Genomic DNA, 24,713 nt, shown 5'->3' on the forward strand with positions numbered 1-24,713 from the left:
GTTAATAACATAGATAGGTTATTCAATAAAATGTTCATTTTTTGTTGTTATTATTGTGTGTAACTAATGTAATTTTTTTTCTCTGTCACAGCTGAAGACTGCAAAAAAAGGTGGAAGCAGTTGCGTGATGCGTATGTAAAATTCAGAAGCAAAAAATCTACCAGTGGGTCTGCTGGTGGCAGCCAGAAAGACTGGAGATTAGCCCACATTTTCACATTTTTAGATTCCTACTTGCAGCCCAGGAGGTATATTGCCATTCATGACACAATTATAACTCAATTTATAGTAAATATAAAGTTAACAATGTTGTTAACATTTCTGTTTTATCACTTGTTGATGTTTGTTTTTATTTTATTTCATTTTTAGCACAAAAGGTACTTTGCAGCAAGAGGCTCTGCAGGAGGAAACCACTGATGTGAGAGATGAGGAAATAGGAGCATCCTCTGCAGGGTCATCTGTACAAGGGTCAAGGCCTTGTACACCCATGTCCAGATCCTCCTCTCCATCTGGTCAGAGGTCTGCTACGGCCACATCACAGCAGACAATCCGGTCTGCTAGCCCTGTACCACATCCCACCCCTGCAACACATCCCACCCCCCCACCACACCCCAGAGTGCAGGCACTTTCATCTGGGTCTGCCACAGTGATGAGCACGGAGGAAGAAGCACAGCCAGGGATACACTTCTGCTGCTGTGTCAGTGGAGCAGCAGCTCTTTGAAATTCTCACTACTGAAAAAGTCAGTCCTCCCCTCCGTGTCCCAACTCGTGAGGAGGCAATGGGATATTACATGAATAGCTTCATACCCCGAGTCAATGATTTGCCTTCTGTCCTGCAGAATCGCTTTCAAAAGCAACTACTTGAAATGGTTGAAAGTTTGGAGGAAGAGGCAAAATCCCTGCACACCCCAAGTACTTCACAGCTGCACACTACACCACAAAACCCACCATCTTTTCAGGGACACACACCACCCCCAACAATGTACCATGGGCCATCACATACACAGACAAGTTACTACCACAGCACTCCTCCATTTCCTGCCCTGCCCCACCCCCAACACTACCAACCTCCATCTCAACAGCAACAACAACAACAACCCCTCTCCCAACATGGAGGCTTGAAGAGGACACAGTCTTTTTTGGAGTTAATGGAAGACACCACATCTCCAACCTCATACCAAAATATCTAAGTGACATAACACCAAGATAAAAAAAAGACTGCTGTAGTTTAGAATTTATTTTATTTTATTTTAGTTTAGTTTAGTTTAGTTTAGTTTAGTTTAGGCCTAGTCCACACGAACACGGGTATTTTTGAAACCGAACTTTTCTGGACCCCAGTTAAAAAAGAATTTGCGTCCACACCACCGGTGTGATAAAAAATAACTCCGTCCACATGAAACCGCAAATCCGTCTTCATGTGCATTCCAAAGCAGTAGGTGGTGATATCACTCCTAACAGGAAAGCAGCTATAACTTGTACAGAGAGAGTGGAGGCTCAAACAGCTCAAACTGACCGGCACCGCGAGTCCGCGCTACTAACACCCCGCCCGTAATCTCAGATGACAATGACAGATACGAAAATACACAAATACACACATCGTAACGATAATCCATCGATCCACTGATTGATTCTGAAAGGCTTCATTTAAAACAAATGTACAGGACGGAAGGAAGCAACACAGTGGGGAAGTGACCGCAATTTACAATTTGATAAAAGCCTATTTTAGCCATATCAGCATGGTGGGGTCCGCCCGCTATTCCGACATGTCTCTATTTAGACATCCCGCTATTAGACGACATCCCTCTATCTAGACATGCCGGTAGTCCGACACTTTTTGATACCGCTATTCCAATTTTTTTTTTTTTTACAGCTGCGATACCCAGGCGCGTCTCTCTCTCTTTTCTTTTCAGCATGCCTGTCACCGGTTTGATGAGGGAGTGATGTTCTTAATTTCAACAACTCAACTATCAAGTCGCAAACAAAACTAACACACATGATAAACAAACAGAACTATGCTGCAGTTTGTTTGTCAAGTTAACCTGTCACCTTCAGCACCACGGACAGCGGAGAGCTGCATCTGTGAGCGTCTGGGCTCTGGGCTCAGGGCCTGGGGCCTCATTTATCAAAACTGTAAGTAAGCAGTGTAAAACTGCTGCTACTAAATGTTTTGCTTAGGCCTACGGAGAAAAGACACCCAAAATATTTACACCTTTTTCAGATCTATCAAACTGTGCATGCACAACTCTCCGCAATTTCTCTTTGATAGGCTAAATCAAACTGGATACAAGAATGGTGTGCAGTTGTGCACGTGAACACACCTCTGCCCCCGGAATGCCTAGACACAACCATATATGGTCAGCACGTGCATATTAATTAGCCATGTGCGCTCTGTGGAGCAGCAACAAAGTTATTCTCTCTTCAGCTGACTTCAGTGACAGAATAATAACAGTCTCAGTAGGCTGCAGATCAGGGGTGCTGCTGCCGGTGTGTTTTTAAACTTGGAGGGTTTGTTTTTTCTTCTCTCTTATAGGCCTATGTATTTGTGTATGAGAAACAGTGTCTCAGATGAAGAAAAAAAATCAGGACAGGTCTGACTATAACGTAGCCTAATCAATCAATGTCGGAAAAGCGGAATGTTTGAAAAATAGTAAAGTGCCCCTACTCCGACAATGAAAAAAAGAATCTCGGAATAGTGGGACGCTTGAAAAATAAAATTAGAAGTCAATGTCGAAATAGCGGCATGTCGGAATAGCAGCATGTAACCACATATGGTGACCACGCGGTTTTGTATTAGTGTCCGCATGTTTAGTGATTATTGATATTCACAGGAGCGTCTGAGCGGTCAGCGCATGGTCAGCGTCGAGAACTTGACGTGCTAGCAACAGTAACTAGGGAGGGCAGGGATTTCTGAAAAATGTCCGGTTTTCCTGTCCACACGTGAAGCTGAAACCGGAGTTTTCGAAAAAGTTCACCCTGTACTCCGGTTACAAAAAACTCCGGTTTCAGGAGCCCAGTTCTGCGGTTACGTGTGGACGAAAGGCCAAACCGTGTAGAGAAACACACGGTTTCAAAAATACCCGGGTTCGTATGGACGGGGCCTTAGTTTAGTTTTTTTGATTTGCTGTGGTTTGCTGTGGAAAAATAAATCTTTTAGTTTACTTACCTTGGTTGTTTTGTAAGTAATATGCATAATGTTTACATTTGTTTTTACATATTTTGGGTTATTTGAAATATTGTTCACTCTACTTTGTTCTTACTATTTATGTGAATTAAACTATATATATAACAACAGTTCTCTTCTTTGTTATTTTGTTTTTGTATGTCCAGGGTAATGACAGTATAATAATAATAATAATAATAACAACAATAATAAAAAAAAAAGTTAAATACCTCAGTGTAACAGCAAGCCGCTGTTTAGGTTGGATGGCTTCTCTGAAGGTTGTCGTCATTGTAGTTATGTTAGGTCCAACAATGGATAGCAGTTCCTCCATCTTTGCAGCACTCATCCTAAAATATTGGTGATGGCGGTCACTGTCCAGGCCCAGTTCAGAAACTAAATGATGGTAAATACCATGCTCCTTTCTTTTTTGATTAATGGGATGGACCCACAATCTCCTTCTCCGTCGTTGAAGCCTGTTCAGTAACAGGTAGAGAGCAAGGGCTCTCCTTCTCTCCACAACAGCACGTACTGGAGAACGTGAAGAGAAAATAACTTTTTTTTTTTTTTTTTTAAACAACAGAACACAGTATTCCATCATCGAACGTTATTACAATTTTAATATAGTTACATAACCGAGCAAACAACGACAACTGCACACAAAAAAATGGTCGAAACACTGCCCCATTGTGTGTTTCCCTATAAACTCATTAAAACACACGCCAAATACGTCATTAACTTATAACGTTATGTAAATTAATACAAATATTTACTTACCCATGTTTAAAAGGACGTGTGTGTGTGGAAAACCGAGTGAATACGAGTATGGACGACTGCAGTCGATGTCTGACCGGCGCGGAGAGAGGAGGAGAAGTCGCTCCTAGTGCGACCACCCAAGCGCCCGAGAAGCCGCGCGCAGTGCGCGCGCCCAGCTTCCGCGTGCAGTGCGTCCAAGGGGTTACTCTGACTGCAGTGTCTCTGCTCCCAAAGACGTTATAACAGTAAATGGGGTGAATGCAGATTAAACCCTTTTCAATTGCCAGTAAAATTCTGGTGTAAATGAGCCCTAGCTGTTTTTTTGTGTGTGTTTAGTGTCTCAGTTATAGCATCTCAGAAAACTCAAAGGAACAAGTGTATTTAAAGGAACAGTAAAACATTTTGGGTGTTTCTGTGTGGATGTATAATACGACCTGTTGCTGCTCTGCCTTGCAGCAAGTCTTCTTCAGTGGCCCCTTGTGGTAGGCTACTGCAGAGAAAGAAATCCTCTGTGGCACAAAGAAGCATCTCTCCCATGGATCACAGTCAGTAGTAAGAGAGGCGCCTGTAATACTGTTGACAGGACAGCTGTATATTTTATCTATATTTTTAAGCTATGAGGTTTTTACTTTTGCAAAAATTGAAAACGAGAAAAGTCCCAGAAAAGTGTTTTTGTCCTGGTTGATATCACAGCTGTGTGTGCACTGTGTCTCAAGGACAAGGATGTTTATAGGTTAATGCAAACTCTGCATGTTGTTAAAGTTAGAAAGAAAAGTGAATGTCGTATTGTTTACCTGACCCACATTTTACCGTCTTTCTCTCGTAGAGTAAAATGACATCCGGTTGGTTTGCCGACGGCCGTCTGCCTGACTGCACCTGAATGCAACACCAGTGCCTCCGTCCTTCCTCACACTACACAGTGGTGACAGTTTTAACAGGCCGAGCCCACAGCTCCGCTCAGTTTCTATGGTTACCTACGGTCACGCTGCCACTCAACGTAAAAAATGGCGATGCAACATGGCCGCCTCGGTTCGGTGCGTCGCCCACTTCCTATTTGTAACGACTTGTAACAACTCATTCTAAGGTACGAGAAAGCTTTCCTTTTGTATGTGGGTGTGATTCCACTTCGGTGAAATACGTATTTATGAAAGACATATGTGATTTTTGCTAATAAAAAGCCAAATAAGTTACATACTGGGGCTTTAAAGTATTACAAAGACATGAGACAGATGTTGGTGTCATCCCTCCTCTTCCAGCCTCTTCCACCTGATACTGAACAAGCAGAACACTTGTAGGCAGATATGAACTGTTTGCCCTTGGGATCGTTGTTGACAGCAGTCGACACGGTTGTTGTGGTTGTTGACAACAATCCCGCTGCTCTGTGCTCTGACAGGAAGAGAAAAGTTCCAGGTGATCTCCACTGAGCTTGTATGTGAGCAGATATCAGCAGCAGGCAGCTGGTTTTTCCCCTCCAGGTCATGGAAAAATGCTGTGAACATTTCTTGAACTGGCAAGAAAGTAAGTGACACACGTCAGTCACTTTCCAGAAAGCACAGGCGTTCCTTTTTCATCTTTGAGATCCAGAAAGATCTTTGCTACTTTTAGCTGGATGTTTTTCTGCACCTTTCACCTGTGGGAAATACATATGTTTTTTTATACTCCATAGCATGGACCACATCACTGTTGAAAATTTTAGTTTTATCTCCTGTCTCTCCCATCTTTCACATGCCACCTTCTGCCTCCTGAAGTTTGTTCAGCTCCTTTAGCCAGTGTGTTCCTCGGCAGCTTCATTGAGTATAGCACATCATAAAACACATTGGCAAATGTGAGGAATCAGTAGGAATTAGGAAACAAAACCCTCATTAAATAGTCTAAGTGGTTTTAAAGCAACATTGCGGAGTTTCAGCTCAGTGCTCCCACTATCTGGTTGAGAAGCGCTATCTTCTGGGGGGAAAAACGAAAACGAAACTTATCAGCCAGCGCATCCAGCGTTTATTCCCATTAATAAACGACAGTATTTCCCACATGTTTGCAAGGAGACTGTGTGGTGTCGTGGAAATTTTCTGTCGCTGTTGCTGGTGAAAAATGAAATAGAGACTTGGCCGGCCATCATGATTTTATTTCCTTGCAAGTGTAGAAGCTGATTTTCTGCGTTGTGTTACGTAGTTAGGGAGTGAGACGCACACTGGAGTTGAGCATGGGAGTTTATTCTTCAGAATAAAGAAAAAACACAGGCGTCACACACACAGAGCCACACTGCAACTCTCCACCGCTCAGCTCAGAGCACACACAGCTCTCCCATGTTTGTATATTACACAAAATATACAGCATAGCTCATGCTGTATTTAAAATTAATGTGAAGATACAATGCACTTCGTAAAACAAAATCAAACATGTGCAATGAAAATGAATTAAATATTTCCCACACATTTTCCACAGTCTAAAATAATTGAATTAATTCACCCACATTAGCTCATTTTTTATAGTGCAAAAATATCAAAAGTGAACTGAATTAGACAACCAGCATACCTTCAGAATAAAGAAAAAACACAGGCGTCACACACACAGAGCCACACTGCAACTCTCCACCGCTCTACAGGGAAAAAATATTAATTAAAATTCACGTAACCTCAATAAAACGTCACGTTACATATGAAATAATACAGTTATTACACAGCCATAACATGCAGAGCACAACCTCATGACATCAGCATGAAAGGAGGAAAAACAAAGGAAAAACCAGTTCAGCTAGCATAAAGCTAAGTTAACTAACTCTGCATGAATAACTCAGTTTAAGATTCAATTTACAAGTTATTAATCAATGGAGGCTTGACCAAAAGCTTCACCAGCATGTTACATTACAGCAGATATCAACATATTGTGGTCTAGAACGGGGAAAAAAGGCATAATAATAAGACAATGGAGAGAGTGCCCCACAAAGTGACTCACCAGCTCAGAGCACACACAGCTCTCTGACTCTAGGTGGTGCAACGCCAAAACAACACCCCAGGGGAACGAAGGGGATACAATTGAAAATCACCGTAGGAACCTTTCTTTTCTCTTATTTTACAGGAGGAAAAAAATCATTTTGGGGAAGTTCACAACACAGAAGAAAGATTTTAGGGAAAATAAATAAACAAAACATAATAAGAAATTTTGACTTGGCTACATACTCCCCCCTGAACTTCACCAAAATATTCAGCAGTGTACTCCCATACATTAAACTTCTGCAACTAAAGAGTTACTCACTTAACTGAGAAAATGACTCACAAGGGCTGCGCAACCCTTATGAATACACCTGCAAAAGGGGTGCCTTATACACCACCTCGTACACTATAACTAAGGTAACATCACATGTACCTTCTCTTTTCCAAAATAAGGAGTGTAATAACTATCACTACTTTTGTTATGTCTGCTTAATACAAACATCTTTACGTACTTGGTGTCTTACAGGGGAGGTAACCTCACAAATGAGGACCTAGCAAGATCAGACTGAATATATTTTCTTCTGTGTCATATTCTGTATTAACCTATCAACAGGTTTCACTAGCCTTCCCACCCTCGTCCTTATCCTAGACATAGCACTGCTCGCTGTGTCAAGGGGGCCGTTGTCACTGGGCATCCCACCAATCACACTGGACACACTCATTGCCCGCTGGCTCACACTGTCATCCAGATCAACGTCTTCGGTTCCTTCATCAGCATCAGGATGCTCCGAGGGGAGGCTGGGGGCAGGAGTGCCCAAGACCCACTTGGCTGTCCGGTCTCCTGTGACGTCCCTTGTCAACACTTCCGACACCTCGCTTCGCGTCTCATCACAGCTTAGCTCGGTCGACTCGGCAAATGATGGTTCATCCTCATCCTCCAGTTCGAGGGGCAAGAAGTTTGCACACAAGAGGAGGTTGCGGTGCACTACCTTTTCATGTCCACTGGTGGTATTCTTGATACGGTAGGTGTGACACACTGGGTCCCTTGCAACCACCACATACGGGGTAGACGCCCATTTGTCCACCAGCTTCTTGCTCCCTCTTTCACCTTTATTGGCCAGCAGAACTTGATCTCCCTCCACAATGTCATGACCTTTGACCCTCCTGTTATACACCTCAGCCTGGTGTTGCTGGCTGGCGACAGCATTGACTTGGGCAGATGATAATGCCTCCCTCAAGTTCTCCCTCAACTTCAGGACGTATTTGTCATAATCGGCGACATCACAATCCCTCTCCACGTTGTGGAACATCACGTCGACTGGGAGTCTAGGGATCCTTCCATACATTAAGTAGAACGGAGCATAGCCTGTCGACTCGTGGGCCATGCAGTTGTAGGTGAAGGTCAATGTCTGCAACATCTGGGGCCATTTCTGCTTTGATCTTGGAGGTAAGGCTCTGATCATGCTTCCCAGTGTCCGGTTGAAGCGCTCGACAATGCCATTCCCCATGGGGTGATATGCGGTCGTCCTCGATTTCTTCACTCCGGCGATCAGCAACAACTCTTGGATCAGCTGGCTCTCGAAGTTAGCTCCTTGGTTGGAGTGGATTCTCTCCGGGAATCCATAGACACAGAAGTATCTGTCCCAGAGTTGGCGAGCAACTTGCCTAGCTGACTGATCGTGACACGGGAAGGCATGAGCATTCTTATCTTAGTGAAATGGTCGGTGATGACCAGAACATCGACATTCTTCCCTGCTGGAACCTCCGCCGACCAGAAGTCGATACAAACTATTTCAAGCGGGCTTGTTGTCTTAACGCTTTGGAGAGGAGCTCTGCCTTCTGGTTCCGGTGTCTTGCTCACCACACAGCGCTTGCAGGACCTGACATACTCCCGGACATCTTGTTCCATACTGACCCAAAAGAACCTCTGTTTTGCCAACGACAGGGTTCTGGACTGTCCTTGGTGTCCAGCTTCGTCGTGGATGCCTTGCAGAGCCTGCTTGACCAATGCTGCAGCGACAACATACTGGTAGCGCCTTTTCCCAGTCAGTGAGTCCTTAAGCACTCTGTACAGGATACCATCCAACATTTTCAGCTTGTCCCACTGCTTTAGTGTTTTCTGAACCCTGAGAGGCTCATTGACCCGCTCCCTTCGAGATGGCCTCCTGCCACGTGTCACATAGTGTATGACTCTCGTTAGCACAGCGTCTTCCTGTTGCTTGTCCTGGAGATCTTTGAGAGAGAATACAGGTAATGCACTTTGGCCTGGTGGGGTGAGCTTTTGCACGTCATGGGCCAACCAGAAGATCACTCTCCCTTTCGACCCCTCCTCCCATTCCATTTGGCCGTCCAAGACTGCTGTCACTTCTTCACTGCTCATGGACTGACATCCCACCTCAGACTCACACTGTTTCACCTCTTGACAGTTCGTACTCAGCCGGAAGACATTCTGTATGGAATCATCTCTGACGTGTTGGGCCTCTTCGAGCAAGACACCATATGGCTCCGCCACGATTCTCTCACTGACACGTGTCTGTATGAATGGTTGTCTGCTCAGAGCATCGGCGATGACATTCTTGCTGCCTGGGATATACTGGATATTAAAGTTGTATGGTGCCAACTTCGCCACCCACCGCTGCTCACAAGCGTCCAGCTTGGGCTTTGTGAGGATGTACGTGAGCGGGTTATTATCTGTCCAGACAGTAAAAGAATGCCCCTTCAGCCAGTGGCTGAACTTATCACAAACGGCCCATTTGAGGGCGAGGAACTCCAGACGGTGGGCTGGGTACTTGGTCTGTGCACGAGTCAGGGATTTGCTCGCGAAAGCAATGGGACGTGCTTTGCTCCCTCCCTCGGGGACTTGAGAGATTACAGCGCCCAATCCATCCAATGAGGCGTCTGTTGAGAGGATGAACGGGCGACTGAAGTCAGGATGGGCTAGCACTACAGAACTCAGCAGAGCAGCTTTCAGCTGGTTAAATGCATTACTCTGTTCTTGAGTCCAATCCCTTGGGCTGAGTTTCTTGAAGTGCATAGCACGTCTTGCGTTGGCTCTGCCTGTCGCAGCAGCGGTCAGGGCGAACAGAGGCTTCGCCATGCGAGAGCAGTTTTGTATGAACCTCTGGTAGTACATCACCATACCGAGGAAGGACTTGATTTTCTTTGCTGAGGGCGTGACCCCATCCTCCATCATCAGGTCCACTTCACTCATGGCAGTAATGGCTTGCACTTTCTCTGGGTCGGTGGCGACCCCATTCTCATCAATGATGTGACCCAAAAACCTGACGCTCCGCCGAAGGAAGTGACACTTCTTTGGGGCCAACTTCAGCCCATGCTCTCTCAGCCGACCAAAGACCATCTCAAGCCTTTTGATGGCTTCATCTTCATTTGGGGCGAAGACTAGCACATCGTCGAGGTAACACAGTAGCGTCAAGAAGTTTTGGTCTCCAAAGATGTTCATCATGAGGCGCATAAAGCTCGCTGGGCTGTTGCATAGGCCTTGTGGTAATCGGTTGAACTCGTGGAGGCCTACCGGTGTGGTGAAGGCCGTAAACTTCTTGTCCTGCTCGTGCATGGAGATGTTATAGAACCCCGATGTCAAGTCCATGGCACTGAATACAGCATTTCCCCCAAGTGCAGCCAAGCAGTCAGCTTGGTGGGGTACTGGGTGGGCGTCCTTCACCGTGCGGGCATTAAGCCACCGGTAGTCCACACAGATACGCAACTCCCCACTCTTTTTCCATACGAGTACCAGAGGAGAGGCCCACTCACTGGAGGATTTGCGTATTATGTCCTTCTCTTCCATCTCAGAGAGGGCTTCTCTTAACTTCTGGTACTGGCCTGGTGGAACACGGCGGTATGGTAGTCGGAATGGGCGGTCATCTGTTAGGTGGATTCTGTGGACGAAGTCCTTGGCATGGCTACAGTCCAGTTTGTCCTTTGAAAACACGTCCTCATACTTCTGTATGAGCTCCACCAGCTGACTCTTCCAGAAGGGAGACACTTCACACGAATTGACATCGATTTTATCCAGTCCGAGACTGCTAAGTTTGTCCTGGAGGGTAGGAGTTACAGGGGTGCTACAGGCATGGTCTGTGCCCTTCTGCATGCTTTGGTTTTGTGCCTTCAACTCTGTGCCATGGGCGTGGTCCATGTTGAGCTCAAAATCTTCCAACGCCACACATGGCGAAACATCAGCCAGCTTTGTGTTCCTTCTCAGTGTTACAGGCTTGTCACTTGTGTTCACGATTTTTAATGGCACCCACCTGTCACCACTCATTGAGGCCACGGTTCTCCCGACAATTATATTTCTCTTGTGTGACTGGGACTTTGACGGCTCCACTAGTATGGCACTTCCATGAGAGACAGGAGCAACACCAGGAAGCTTGCCCCACACTATGTGCTCATGTCTGGGGGTAAGTGTCACTGCATTAGCAAGCTTTACAGTCCCGATGATGTCTGGAATCGCGTCGCCCTTCCATCTTGTTATACCTGAGAGCATACCTAAAAACTGTTCAATGCTTGACTCACCAGAAGAATCCGCTTTGTTCATCACACGCCAATAGCTGGGATTTTCCTTGAACTGACGTAGCAGGTGTTTGATCACATAGCTTCCTACTATCATCTGGTCACATTGGCCTGGTACAACCAGTGTGGGCACGCTCATTTCCTGTCCATAAACACTCAACTTTAACTGATAAATGCACTTGGGCCGCACTTTCACACCGCCACAGCCCACCAGAACGACATCCTCATTGGACTGAGTGCTCTCCGATAGCAGTCCTGCTTTGTGGAGTTCCTCTTCAGCACCTTCGCTCATTGTGCAAGCCATAGAGCCACTATCAAGCAGAGCCTGCAATCGGATTTGGTCATTCACCAGCACGTCAGTGTAGAATAAATCATCTGCTTTCTCGAGCCTGTGTATGTTTTGGCAAATGACGACACTGTTGTTCTGAGCAGACTTGCAGCTTTCTTCATACAGGGAGCTTAGGTCTTCTTCTAGTTTGAGGGTCTGAAATGATGCACTCACACTTTGCCCTCCGGAGTGTGAGTGACTCAGTTTCCCTGGTTGGGCGTGCGGCTCTCAGTCTGGGTTTTGTGTGGCGCGGCTCTTGTACAGTCTCTCTTCTGGTGACCAAGTTCCAGGCATCCAAAACACCTTTTGTCTTTCATGCAGTGTTCACGTGTCATATGAGTCTTCTCGCCACACACACGGCAGGGTGAGGGGCATGACCACTGGGTCGGCTGTTGGATTGGTGAGGCTGTCCTGGCCAGGAGGCTTTCCAGCATGCTCAGCACTCTTTCTAATGCCCCCGCTTCTGGAGTGGTGACTGCACTCTTTTTAGCCTGTGCAGTGGGTTCTTGAACACTGGCTCTCATTGCAGTTAACTCCTCCGCCACAGGACTGGGAGTAGCAGTTGCTGCCGTTGCCACCACAAATCTCTCCGCTCTAGAGGGCCTCTTTCTTGTCTGATGTTCCCTCTGGTGCTCATCGATGGCCTCTTGGACTTCCATAGCTGACCATTTGCTAATGGGCTTACACCTGAATACACTGGAGAGGTCAGGGTTGGGGCAGTTTCGGATGAACATCATGGCAACTTCCACAGACATATTCTCCATCTTCCCTCCACTCCTCCGCAGGTGTCTGTCAGCGTGTTCGGCTGCTGTATTTAGTCGGACCCAGTAGTCCACCGGGCTCTCATTCACATCTGGGTGAGTGGCGTAGAAATCAGCCAATGGTAAGCTGGACATGGGGCAGTCACTAAAGTATCTTCTGAGGATGTCATATATTACTTCAGGATGTGCTGCCTTGTCAGAATTACTCTTCAGCCCTACCTTGACGATGTTCTTTGCTCGCCCCAACAGGTGACTGAGGATTTCATCCACCTGCTCCCCAGCAGAGCAGCCCCTTTTGCGCAGATATGTGTCCATCACATCTATCCACTCTTGGACGGTGTATTTGTCTGTGCCGTCTCCTCTATACACCGCTGGTTCCTTAGCATCTGTCTTCACCACAACACTCAGTCGGGACATATCAGGTGTGAATGGTGAGGGATCTAGCAGTGGGAGAGAACTAGGGGGTGGGGGGCCTCTTATAGGAGCAGTTGTCTGGTTGGCTAAAAGGCGATTAACAACAGAGTCACCAATCTGGGTCCCTAGCTCTCCTAGCAGGTCACGTATCTGCCCTAGGGTGTCACTGTCGGTGGTGATGGGGGTCGAAGACTTGGGCTTTGCTACAGGTGTGACATTATCAATGCTCAGACTAGACTTGGGCTTGACTACGGGTGTGACATTATCAATGCTCAGACTAGACTTGGGCTTCACTATGGGCATAGGGAGCTCTGGCTTCTCTACAGACGTGGCTTCATCCATACCTAGATAACTACCAAAGCTGGGCTGACCCACCCGCTCTCTGTCTAGGATATCTGCGTATCTCAAGCCTCTACCCCTCCCAATACTAGAAACTGGAGTAAACTCCATGGCAGTTTAAATGTACTCAATAATCAGGGATGCAAACGGGTCAGGACCAAAAAAGAGAGGAATTTCCCGGGGGGGGGGCTCACCATTAACAAATCACGGAAAAGTAAATTTCCAGTAGTTCAACCCCAACCAAGTATTGATTGATTATAGATGGACATAGTTTTCAGAAGGCCAACATTTCTATATTAAAAATGCTTAAAAAAAAAAAATCCTTAGCAATATTTCAGTTTTGGAGATACTGAATTTTAGGTCTTCACTGAATGTTAGTCATAATTATTACTATTAAAATAAACTGAATAAATAAAGACATGGGATGTTTCATTCAGTGTGTAATGGACATAGCCTATATATATATATATATATATATATAATGTGTTAGTTTCACTTTAATTGAACACATTCTACATCGCGGAGGCGACGTCTTTCCACTTAGGGCTTCCTTCACCTCTGAAACGGGGCAGAGCTCCGTGGGAGACACCTGCCTGATACAGCAACGTAGGGAACCGTGCACGTCCGCGGCGCACAGCTCCACGGACGTGCACGGGGGAAAAAAAAAAACGGCGTCGCCGTCGCACCGACTGCACGCGGATACGCGCCGCTTTAATGAGCGCGCATGTCACGTCAACATTGGAGGTCGGCTGTTATCAGTATAATCAGAGACCATGAATGAGTTCGCCTCAGTTTCACGTGATTGTCACTGTCAGCCTGTTAGAAAAACATTTTACTGACCCCAGCTGAGACGCTGAGACGCTGAGACCCCCCCCCAAAAAAACAAAAACTCTTCGGATCTGAACGATTCACACAAGTCACCTTAATTGGTCATGAAAAAAGCGAGTTTCGCTTTTCGGCGCGCTGTTTGCATCCATGAATAATACAGTGCAATAATCACAATGTGGAAAATACAATATGATCAAACAGTTAGCTGTGTAAAACCAATGTGGAAATGACCAGCAGTTGCCAAATTAAGAGGGAAAATTTAGAATGGAGATGTTATTATTATTTTTTTAAAATATAAAACAATGTCGACGATCCTCGGATTCTTCCTGCGCACAGCACGATACGCTTACTTGCTCACAGCTTGACCTCTGCGATCTGCAGTGGCTGATCTGAAGGATCCGGGTCACGGCACCATTTGTAGCAGCTGATTTTCTGCGTTGTGTTACGTAGTTAGGGAGTGAGACGCACACTGGAGTTGAGCATCTATGGGAGTTTATTCTTCAGAATAAAGAAAAAACACAGGCGTCACACACACAGAGCCACACTGCAACTCTCTACCACTCAGCTCAGAGCACACACAGCTCTCCCATGTTTGTATATTACACAGCAAAATCTGTAGTGTTGTTTTTTCAGTGTTAATAATTTTGAGTTGGTGGGTGTTGATTTTGGTGTTGTTTTAACACTTGCAGTGATAAAAAAGCTCTGCGAGCTTTGTCAATTAAGCGAGTTAATTGGGCGGCGGCGTCGTCGTGGTTTTGTTAAATCAGGCCGACATCACTCACTCGGCTATCGCTCAACACAAACACACAACCAAGTTACACATTATTATTCGTGTTCACACTCACTGAAAATATACCGTTTGAGTCAGGCAAGCCAAGGCAAGGCACATGCACCAGGCAGATGAGATGAGATTTAGGGCTCTTTGAAGGGAGTCGGATTTAAGGGCTCTGTTCTTTTCCAAGAGCCCTCTATTTATTGTTTAAGCTACATAGTCAATGTAAAGATGATGAGATGTGGCGATTCTAAAATAAATTAGTAAAGTAAAGAATTGAGTCAGAGCGGACATCTTGACAAATGCCCTGCTCCATTTTGGATGTTAAAACATTTTACACTTCACAAGAGACAATGTTTGTTTTGCTTGAGTAGGCTACTGTTTGTTGCATCAATTTCCCACAGGGACTACGCTCATCTCAGTCTCTCAAAAATTAAAACCTGATGAAGTCTGTTTAACAGTCACATTTCTCCACTTATTCTACAAGGTGCAGTCTAGATGTGGCAATGTTGCTCAAGGTGAAGTACCAGAATACCAAGAAGTACATCCGATTACTGTCAGGGTTCACGTTTTTGGATTTCATTGCTCAAGGTGAGTGGCCATCTTAAAGTTACCTTCATAACAAATAAACACAAGGATTTATGAATTTAGGATGGCTATTTTGGTTTTCAATTTGGGTATCAATTTTAGATCTGTTTTCATGGTTATCTTACAGTCAAATACAAGTTTGGGCTTCCTGATGCTACCGAACTTGATGCTTTTGATGAAACCAACACAGTAGTCGAGGAAGACATCTTTTCTGAACTGATAGAGGCCAGTCCGGATTTATGCCTGACAGTACGTGACAGAATTCCTGATGCAGGTAGGTACATTTCTCTGTTATCCATGAATCAATAATGCTTTATAATCTAACTGTATTCTTTTCTTCATCTCATATTTTAGTAGTTATTTTTTGTAACTTGATTCTGATCACATGAAATCTATTAACCCTTACTACCCAGCTCAGACACCGGAGCAAGACATCATTCTTGAGATACAGATTGATCCTGGTCCAAGTCCAACAACACAAGATGGAATTTCAGAGGAAGGTATACAGTATAAAATCAGTTGTAATCAATGTTCAAGCTTTTTCTGCTTCACAAATATCAGTTCAGATGTCATGTATCTGCCTTGACTACTACAACAAAGTAGATTATCAAAAATTATATTTAATAGAAAGATCTGTATCTAATTGCAAAAAACAGCTTTGTTTGACCAGTGTCTGGGAAACCACCAAATGCTAGATTTCAGGCATGTCACAGTTATGTTATTTCTTTTAGACTTTTCTCCTTTAGATCATTCCACATCCCTCACAGATACCAACACATCACTTTCTTCAAGTGACAATGACCACTCCAGTCGAATAGAACATGGAACTCCCATAGGCAGACATACATCCAGCCAAGTCATACCCAGGCCAACCAGAGAGGTTTCTGAGTCAGAGGCTGCAAAAGAGGTACTGAAGGGCAGCAGATGTAATTTACATTGTTGATCATCAAGTGTCATACTAAATCAGTTTCTCATCAGAGTATTTGTGACATTTAGAATGATTAGGTTTTGCTAATAGCTCTGTACTTAGATAAGAAACAAGATTGCTTCATCACAAATCATATTGTGCTTGCATAATCAGCTAAACAATTGGTTTAGTTTTTTTTTTTTGCTGAAATTGCTGATCCATTTTTGTGTAAGAAACCCTACTGATCCAGTGGTTTTAACTTTTACTCTTAATCTTGTGGTATATTGTTAAAATGGTGTTATCCTGAAAGACTGATTTGTACACTGAAAACTTTATTTTCTCTCACATGAATAGATGGTAAAAAACGCCTTGCTTTGCAAACCTGGGGGTGAGGATGTCATCGAAGAGTACAAGGCAGAAAAGTCACTCACTCACCATACCCGGAGACAGCTTGTCAACATATTGGCTAGCCATATGACTGAGAGCCATGGGTGAGTGTTAAGTGAATTGTTAGATTGTAAAAATTATATTAAGAAAGATTATAATGGATTTTCAAAATACATTGCATTGAATTAACATAGCAAGTGGGTGACTGATTTGGAATGTTCTTTCTAAAGGAGGATGCCTTCCCGTAAACATAAGGAGAAGTATGCCCTGGGAATTATAACACTCTTCCCTTTACTAAAGGATCCCTTTTCCCCAAAGGGCTATGTAAGTTGTGTGTTGTATGTGTTGTGTGTATGTAAAAAAAGAGATTACTTCCAGAAAACACACCGGTTTTACGGACAGTGGTTTTGGGATTTTAATTCAAATGATTGCTGATGACAGTTTATCAAAATAGTGTTGACATTCTCAACTTCTGGTGTTTGTAAAAAATGATTGACACCACCTAAGTCTTAAAAAAAAAAAAAGTTTAAACTTGAGTTACACTTTCACCTATTGCTACAAAGTTCCACTCTGCTCTGTCTTGCAATCGGAATGAGTTCAGTCAATAGGACACATGAATTAGAAAATGTCAAACCTATTTTAAAGTGATTATCCTTTTATTAATACTGTTACTGTTAATACTGTACTACTTTTCTTTTTGTAAAATCAATAAATGATGAGGCTTTTGTAATGATTTATAAATATCTTAACTCATTGAGTGCCGCGCTCCTTTCCAAAGTTTTAGTCAAGTGTACCGGCAATTTAGACCATTTTTGACTTTTTATTTAGAGCCATAGTGTATTCTATATTATTGCCACCAACACATACTGTAGCTCAATTGAAAGGTTTAACTTAATGCTTCAAGTGGCCACAAACCGTTTGTTTCTACGTGCCTCCGTTCCTGAGAAAAGTCAAGCTAAACATGGCTGGGTTTCACCAAAATCCCTCCTTTTTTTCTAGAAAAGGAGATAGAGCGTCTTTTATGAAAGGTGCGCTGTTTGTGTCTGTCGCTCTTCTCACACTCGCATTTCTGGATCAAAGGGCTCGTATAAGATAAATATATACAACAATGGTTGTTCTATTCACAAAACCACCATCGGGGGCGGGGGGGGCGCCACTAAACAACAATAACACAGACGCACCGTGCCGTGTCACAGCCTCTCGCCGCGGAACGTGAGGGTCTGTCGGCCACCGCGGCTCGGGAACACCGGTCCCGCCGGTGGTCGCGGTCCTTCTGTGGTACGGGTCGGTGATGCCGGTCTGCTTTGGCCCAGAGACCATCAGATTTTACCGCGGGAGGACTTTGGGGAGGACACGGTGTTGCTCCAGATGAAGACCGGGCGGGACTGTCGGCTGAGAGCTTCCTGTTTCTGCTCCGAGCAGCTCGAGCAGCTGGAGCAGCAGCGCAGGTGAGAGCAGAGCAGCTGCGCTGCATCCACATGCAGAACTCCGTTTGCAGAAGCTGAGTTATGATAAAAACTTCCAGATCATGAGCTGTCATGTGACTTTGATCGTCATCTATTTCAGTTCTCCTCGTCGTAGAGTCCCCAAATTTACATATAATGTGTATTAAAGTGTCTATTTTCATAATTTAAAAAAAAAGCAAAAAACGAAAAATCTCGTTTTTGGCACTCAACGCATGGGAACGAAAAACGAGAAATTACGTGGTTGGCACTCAATGAGTTAACAGGAGCACTTCTACGATGCGGAGAAAGGCACTGGATATTTAGCATGGCGCCTTAAGACTATGTCCAGGAATACAGTAAAAAGACCAGCCAAGACAGCTACAGTGGCTCAAGCACAAGGACCAAAGCGCAGAAGACTGGCAGCCACTTTGCCTGAGCAACTTGATGGAGATGCCAGCAGGGAAGCCATATCATTTCTCATTCACTCTCAGGATGAAGCAAGTGTGTTTCAGAAGATGAAGATGACCTTTCAATATCGCCAAGACCTAGTGCATGACCCACAGAGAACCACAGATGTCTTTAAAACATTTCCACGTTTTTTAGATGTTAAAGGGCTGGTGAGTTGTCCATTTAATTTATTTACACTTATGGTTTTTTGCTTGAATGTAAGTACAATACTCTAACCTTTTTGAATTTTGTGTATTTATATGCTTATATGATCAACAGCTGAATCAAGACTTCCTTCTGCTGTTTGGAGCTGAAACAGCCTCCAAGATGCTTGAGAAGTGGGACACAACTTTCAGGCCCAAGGTTATCAATGAGGCCAAACACCTGACTCAGTCAGCTGAGCTGTGCCGACTTCTAAAAGCTGCTGAGAAACTGACAGAGAACGATGACACCAGTAAGCTAATTGACATGATTTGATTTTTATTTTATTAATATTTGTGCATTCTAACTTGATACTAATGTTTTGTTTCACCTAATTTACCTCCTGATAGCCTGGGACAGTGACATGGCTTCTCTGCTGCTCCTTCTCCATCTCCTACCACCCACAGCTGGACGGAAAAGGACCAAGATAAGCCCCAGTGATGCAGTGGACAAAATGTTGCACTTTCACAAGGTATGCATGTCTTTTTTTTTTTTTTTTAATCCATTTGCTGGTATTTCATATGTATTAACTCGATTTGAAATGACTTGGAAAGGCACAGTCAAACAAAAGGACTAGACTGAATGTCTTCACATTGACACTGACACACACACTTTGTCATGGTTAATAACCCAACTTTTCTGGTGTACAGATCCAAGTGAGCAGTTGAAAACTTTACAGTGTAAGGTGTTGATGTTATCTTTCTGTTTTCAGTCATGCTGCAGCTTGGATGAACACCTTCGTGGAAGAGATGGCAGACAACCATACATCCTTGCTGTTGGTCGAACCAGGAACAGGATTGACACTTTCTACATTGTTGTGGACAAACAGCTCATCCCCTGCCAGGCCACTAGCTCGTTGGGTGCGTTTGATGAACTGTTTAAATCCCACTACGTGTTCAACCTGTCATACGATGAGTGCCTGGGCCAGCTCTTCACCTTCGTGCAAACAACAGTCTACAATATTGATGTAGCAACAACAAATGAGTCTCCCAGAGTTCGTGAGTTTCGTGCTAAAGTCTTCAACTGAAGCACTGAAATGTTTAAGTGTTTCATTTGTCAGGCTGTGCATGATCCCTGCCAGTCCTTGATCTCTCATCTAAGACTTGATCATAGTTTTTATCCTAGCACCAGGTTCAAGTTAGTTTGTGCACAAGATCGTTGTAGGCGCCAGTTTTCAACATATTCAGGTTTCAAAAAACATTTAATTAGTTCTCATGAGAAGGATTATAGTCAAAGTGGAGATGCAGCAATGCCAGAGTCATTTCAAACTAATTTCCACATGCTCCAAGATAACTCAGAAGTTGCTGGAACAAGTGGCATGCAGAACCCAGAGTCTGAGTGTGTTGAGGACAATGGATCAGGTCAAAGAAACAAAGAGAACACAGAAAATATTTGTGCTTCAATTATTGCTAAACTACAAGGAAGTGGCATAGCAAATAGTGTTTCATCAGTTGTTGTGGACTGCACTCTCAGGTTAAGCAGCAAGTACTGTCTGCTGTGTCTAGAGATAATCCTGTAAGAGTTACATTGGAAAAAGATCTGGAGACTTTTGAAAACCCATTTATTAACTTCAATACTGAAAGTAAAAGATTTAATTATTTCAACAAGAAATGGGGTGTTGTGGAGCCAGTCGAAAAATTTCTAGGAATTCGATTTGATACAAGGCGAAATAAACAAACAGGTACTTATGATCAAGTCCCAGTGAACGATACGTTCGTTTACATACCGATTTTGGAAACGATAAAATTCATGTGTCGAAATGCTGATATTTGTAAACTGCTTGGGGAAACTTGTATATCAAGACCTGACAGATACGAAGACTTTTGTGATGGAAGTTATTCTAAGACACATCCGTTGTTCTCTAAGCACCAAAATTCTTTACAAATTCAGTTGTTCTATGATGACTTTGAGACCGCTAACCCACTGGGTTCCAAACGTGGTGTTCACAAAATAGGTGCTCTGTATTTTGTGCTCAGAAATCTGCCACCAAAGTTCAACTCTGCCTTGATGAATATTCATTTGGTTGCATTGTTTCACACTGAAGATTTGAAAAAATATGGCTTTAATCCTATTCTAGAGCCACTGATTAATGACATCAAAACACCTTGATTTGCCATTTTCTGCTGAAAAAGTCCATGGCACCATATGTCAGATAACTGGGGACAACTTGGGTATGCACGCAATTCTGGGATTTACAGAGTCTTTCAGTGGACGATATTTTTGTCGTTTATGTTTGATAGAAAAAGATGATGCCCAGATTATTTACAATGAGGATGACCCCAAGATAATCTTGCGTGGAAAGGAACTTTTTGAAATGCACTGCAATGAGTTGCAGTCAGACCCACAGAAGTTATCTGTGTTTGGTTTAAAAAAGAACTCGAGTCTTAACAGCCTACAGTTCTTTCATGTCAGTCATAATTTTTCTTTGGACATTATGCATGACATCCTTGAAGGCGTGGCTCAGTTTGAGCTGAAGTTACTGTTGGAATATCTCTCAGAAAATGTTTTGTCGAAACTTGACCTGTTGTCTAGAATTTATGCCTTTGACTATGGGTATGTGGAGCGCAAAAATCGACCTACAAGGATTAACTTGGACAGTATTGGCAATAATATAGGGCTCAATTCCATTCAGACCCTTTGTCTTGTAAGAAACATTCCTCTGCTTTTTGGTGACATTGTACCAGAAGGAAACCAAAACTGGTTTTTGCTGCTGCTTTTACTGCAGATAATAAACATTATATTTTCTCCATCTGTTACACTTGGCATGACTGTACTTCTCAAGCATTTGATAATGGAACACCATGAGTTGTTCAAAGCACTGTATCCTGATAGAAACCTGATCCCGAAACATCACTTTATGATACACTATCCATCTTGTATCCGAAAAATTGGACCACTTATACATATGTGGAGCATGAGATTTGAGGCTAAACACAGGATTTTCAAAAATACTCTTAAAAACTTCAAAAACATCACAAAATCTCTTGCAAAAAAACATCAAATGTCTATTGCATGTCATTGGGAGACATCACATTCAAAATGTATTGAGTATGGACCAATGAAATCTATTAATGTGGACAATGAGGACTATGGAGATGTGTTGGCTCGAGCTTTGCATGTTGAGTCTGTATCGCAAGACATCCATGCAACTAACTGGGTTACAATCAGTGGGACAGAGTACAGGGCAGGACTAATAATTTGCAGTGAGATTGAACATGACATGCCTGTGTTTTGCAGAATAGAAAAAATTATTGTTGTTGACAGTGTTATCTGCTTCCTTGTAAACAAACTTGTGGTTGACCATTTCAATGAACATTTTCATGCTTACAAAGTATTTGAAAGTAATGACAAAGATGTTGTTAAAGCAGATAGTCTTGTGATTTATAAGCCCTTTGACTTACAAAGTGCTTATGGTGGAGATGAGAGCCAATATATTGTGCCATTATTTTCTTTGTAAATGTTTAACTTGTGCCTGATCTTATTGTGCTGATCTTATTGTGCTAATTCATGTGGTGCTGGGAAGTTATTTATTTTTTTGAATAAAAAAAAAGACATGTATGTTTGAATGATGTTATTACTTGATCACTGTTGCTGGTCACACATTTAAACTTATGTAACTTTCTGTAGCCTAGCAGGTGACTACATTTCAGATTTGGTGACTTGTATGTTAGGCCAGTAAATGTATCATAAAACAAAATGATGAATGTTAAACACACTAGAGAAAGGAAATAACATGCATTTAGGGTTAAAAATATACTTTAATAAAATAACACTGTACATGTTAAAATTAACACTCATAGTGAAAGGAAATAACACAATTTTAGGGTTAAAAATACACTTTAATGTGTCAAAAAATAACACTGTGTATGTTAAAAATTAACACTGACAGTGAAAGGAAATAACACAATTTTAGTGTTAAAACCACACTTTAATGTGTCATAAAATAACACTGTGTATGTTAAAAATTAACACTCAGAGTGAAAGGGAATAACACCATTTTGAGTTAAAAGTGCACTTATGTGGTGTCATAAAACAACACCAAGGGTGTCAAATTTTAACACTATTAAAGAGTTAAAATATTAACACTTTTCAAAGTGTAATTTTAACTCAAAATCCGTGAGAACTATATAAACTCAGAAAAAGTGTTAAAATTAACACTGTGGGAGTTGAATTAACACTCCCGATTTTGCTGTGTACACAAAATATACAGCATAGCTCATGCTGTATTTAAAATTAATGTGAAGATACAATGCACTTCGTAAAACAAAATCAAACATGTGCAATGAAAATGAATTAAATATTTCCCACACATTTTCCACAGTCTAAAATAATTGAATTAATTCACCCACATTAGCTCATTTTTTATAGTGCAAAAATATCAAAAGTGAACTGAATTAGACAACCAGCATACCTTCAGAATAAAGAAAAAACACAGGCGTCACACACACAGAGCCACACTGCAACTCTCCACCGCTCTACAGGGAAAAAATATAAATTAAAATTCACGTAACCTCAATAAAACGTCACGTTACATATGAAATAATACAGTTATTACACAGCCATAACATGCAGAGCACAACCTCATGACATCAGCATGAAAGGAGGAAAAACAAAGGAAAAACCAGTTCAGCTAGCATAAAGCTAAGTTAACTAACTCTGCATGAATAATAAAGTTATTAATCAATGGAGGCTTGACCAAAAGCTTCACCAGCATGTTACATTACAGCAGATATCAACATATTGTGGTCTAGAACGGGGAAAAAAGGCATAATAATAAGACAATGGAGAGAGTGCCCCACAAAGTGACTCACCAGCTCAGAGCACACACAGCTCTCTGACTCTAAGTGGTGCAACGCCAAAACAACACCCCAGGGGAACGAAGGGGATACAATTGAAAATCACCGTAGGAACCTTTCTTTTCTCTTGTTTTACAGGAGGAAAAAAATCATTTTGGGGAAGTTCACAACACAGAAGAAAGATTTTAGGGAAAATAAATAAACAAAACATAATAAGAAATTTTGACTTGGCTACACAAGGAAAGGTCCATTCGACCCGAGTGGGTGATGTTAATGAAAAGACAAAGACAATGGGGCGACCGAAACACTTATAGCTGAGGAAACACCTCCTCAGGTATGCCACACCCCTTTGTCTGCTGCAGGGGCCGGTCCAATACTCAGACAGTGTGTTTTCAATGCTCTTTGTCTGTTGGAGGTATTGGCACCGACCCCCGAGGGTGTATTTTCACACCTGGGGCATCCTGCAGGGTTACATGTTTAGAGGTCTAGACATTAGAATACACAAATGGGTAACAAACAAAGGAGTTCTCATACCTTGGGAGGAAAGCAGGGGGTAGGGACGTCACAAGTGATTAAACCAAAGGAATATTGAAATTTACCATTACAATTCCTCCTTTTGATTATTCATAAATCACACAAGAAAAAGTCACAACTTAATCGTCATTACAGTTGCTAGAAAAAGGAAAAAGTTGAAAAAGTAAGAAATCATAGTCAGGAAAAACAGGTATCAGTTACAATAAAACGATTAGGGTAAAGAAAACAATTATGTCAATTCTAAACATGTTCTAAATAAGTTGTTCTGCATTGAGCGGTAGGGTTGTCTATAATAGAAGGTTATCTAAAATGTGGTTTTCAAATGTAAAGATTTTCAGAAATTCACACTGACAAAACAAGTAATTACCAAAACAAGCAGTACAAATTCTACATGTTAGACAGTCTACTGAAACTTGACTTGTCAACCTTCCAAATGAATTTGTGGTGTCTAAGTTATGTAATCGACTGTAATATTGTCACACATCATATGTTGTCTCATGTCAAGTTACATTGTTAACTTGAATAAACATGTAATATTCAGTCCATTGATGATAGTGAGGTTTCCTGATGTAGTCAGAACGTAGTTATGTGTAACACGATTC

At 42.8% G+C, this 24,713-nt stretch overlaps 1 protein-coding gene across 2 annotated transcripts; it reads left to right on the plus strand.

Annotated features, from left to right (window-relative positions):
- The first annotated feature begins 15,242 nt into the window (after positions 1-15,242).
- Positions 15,243-22,331, plus strand: LOC146960542 (uncharacterized). Of its 2 annotated transcripts, XM_085772290.1 has the most exons (11): positions 15,244-15,397; positions 15,522-15,668; positions 15,808-15,894; positions 16,126-16,301; positions 16,656-16,792; positions 16,919-17,012; positions 18,418-18,750; positions 18,860-19,034; positions 19,132-19,253; positions 19,494-19,783; positions 21,919-22,331. In XM_085772290.1, the coding sequence occupies exons 1-11, from the start codon at positions 15,313-15,315 to the stop codon at positions 21,932-21,934; spliced, it is 1,662 nt and encodes a 553-aa protein (XP_085628416.1). In that variant the 5' UTR covers positions 15,244-15,312; the 3' UTR covers positions 21,935-22,331. The 2 variants fall into 2 exon arrangements, with proteins under 2 accessions (XP_085628417.1, XP_085628416.1); XM_085772291.1 differs by lacking the exon at positions 15,808-15,894 and having other exon boundaries at positions 15,243-15,397.
- The last annotated feature ends 2,382 nt before the right edge of the window (positions 22,332-24,713 follow it).

The sequence above is a fragment of the Trachurus japonicus genome, unplaced genomic scaffold (assembly GCF_045865225.1).
Source record: "Trachurus japonicus isolate A0001 unplaced genomic scaffold, Traja_1.0 AP030248.1".
Lineage (NCBI taxonomy): Eukaryota > Metazoa > Chordata > Actinopteri > Carangiformes > Carangidae > Trachurus > Trachurus japonicus.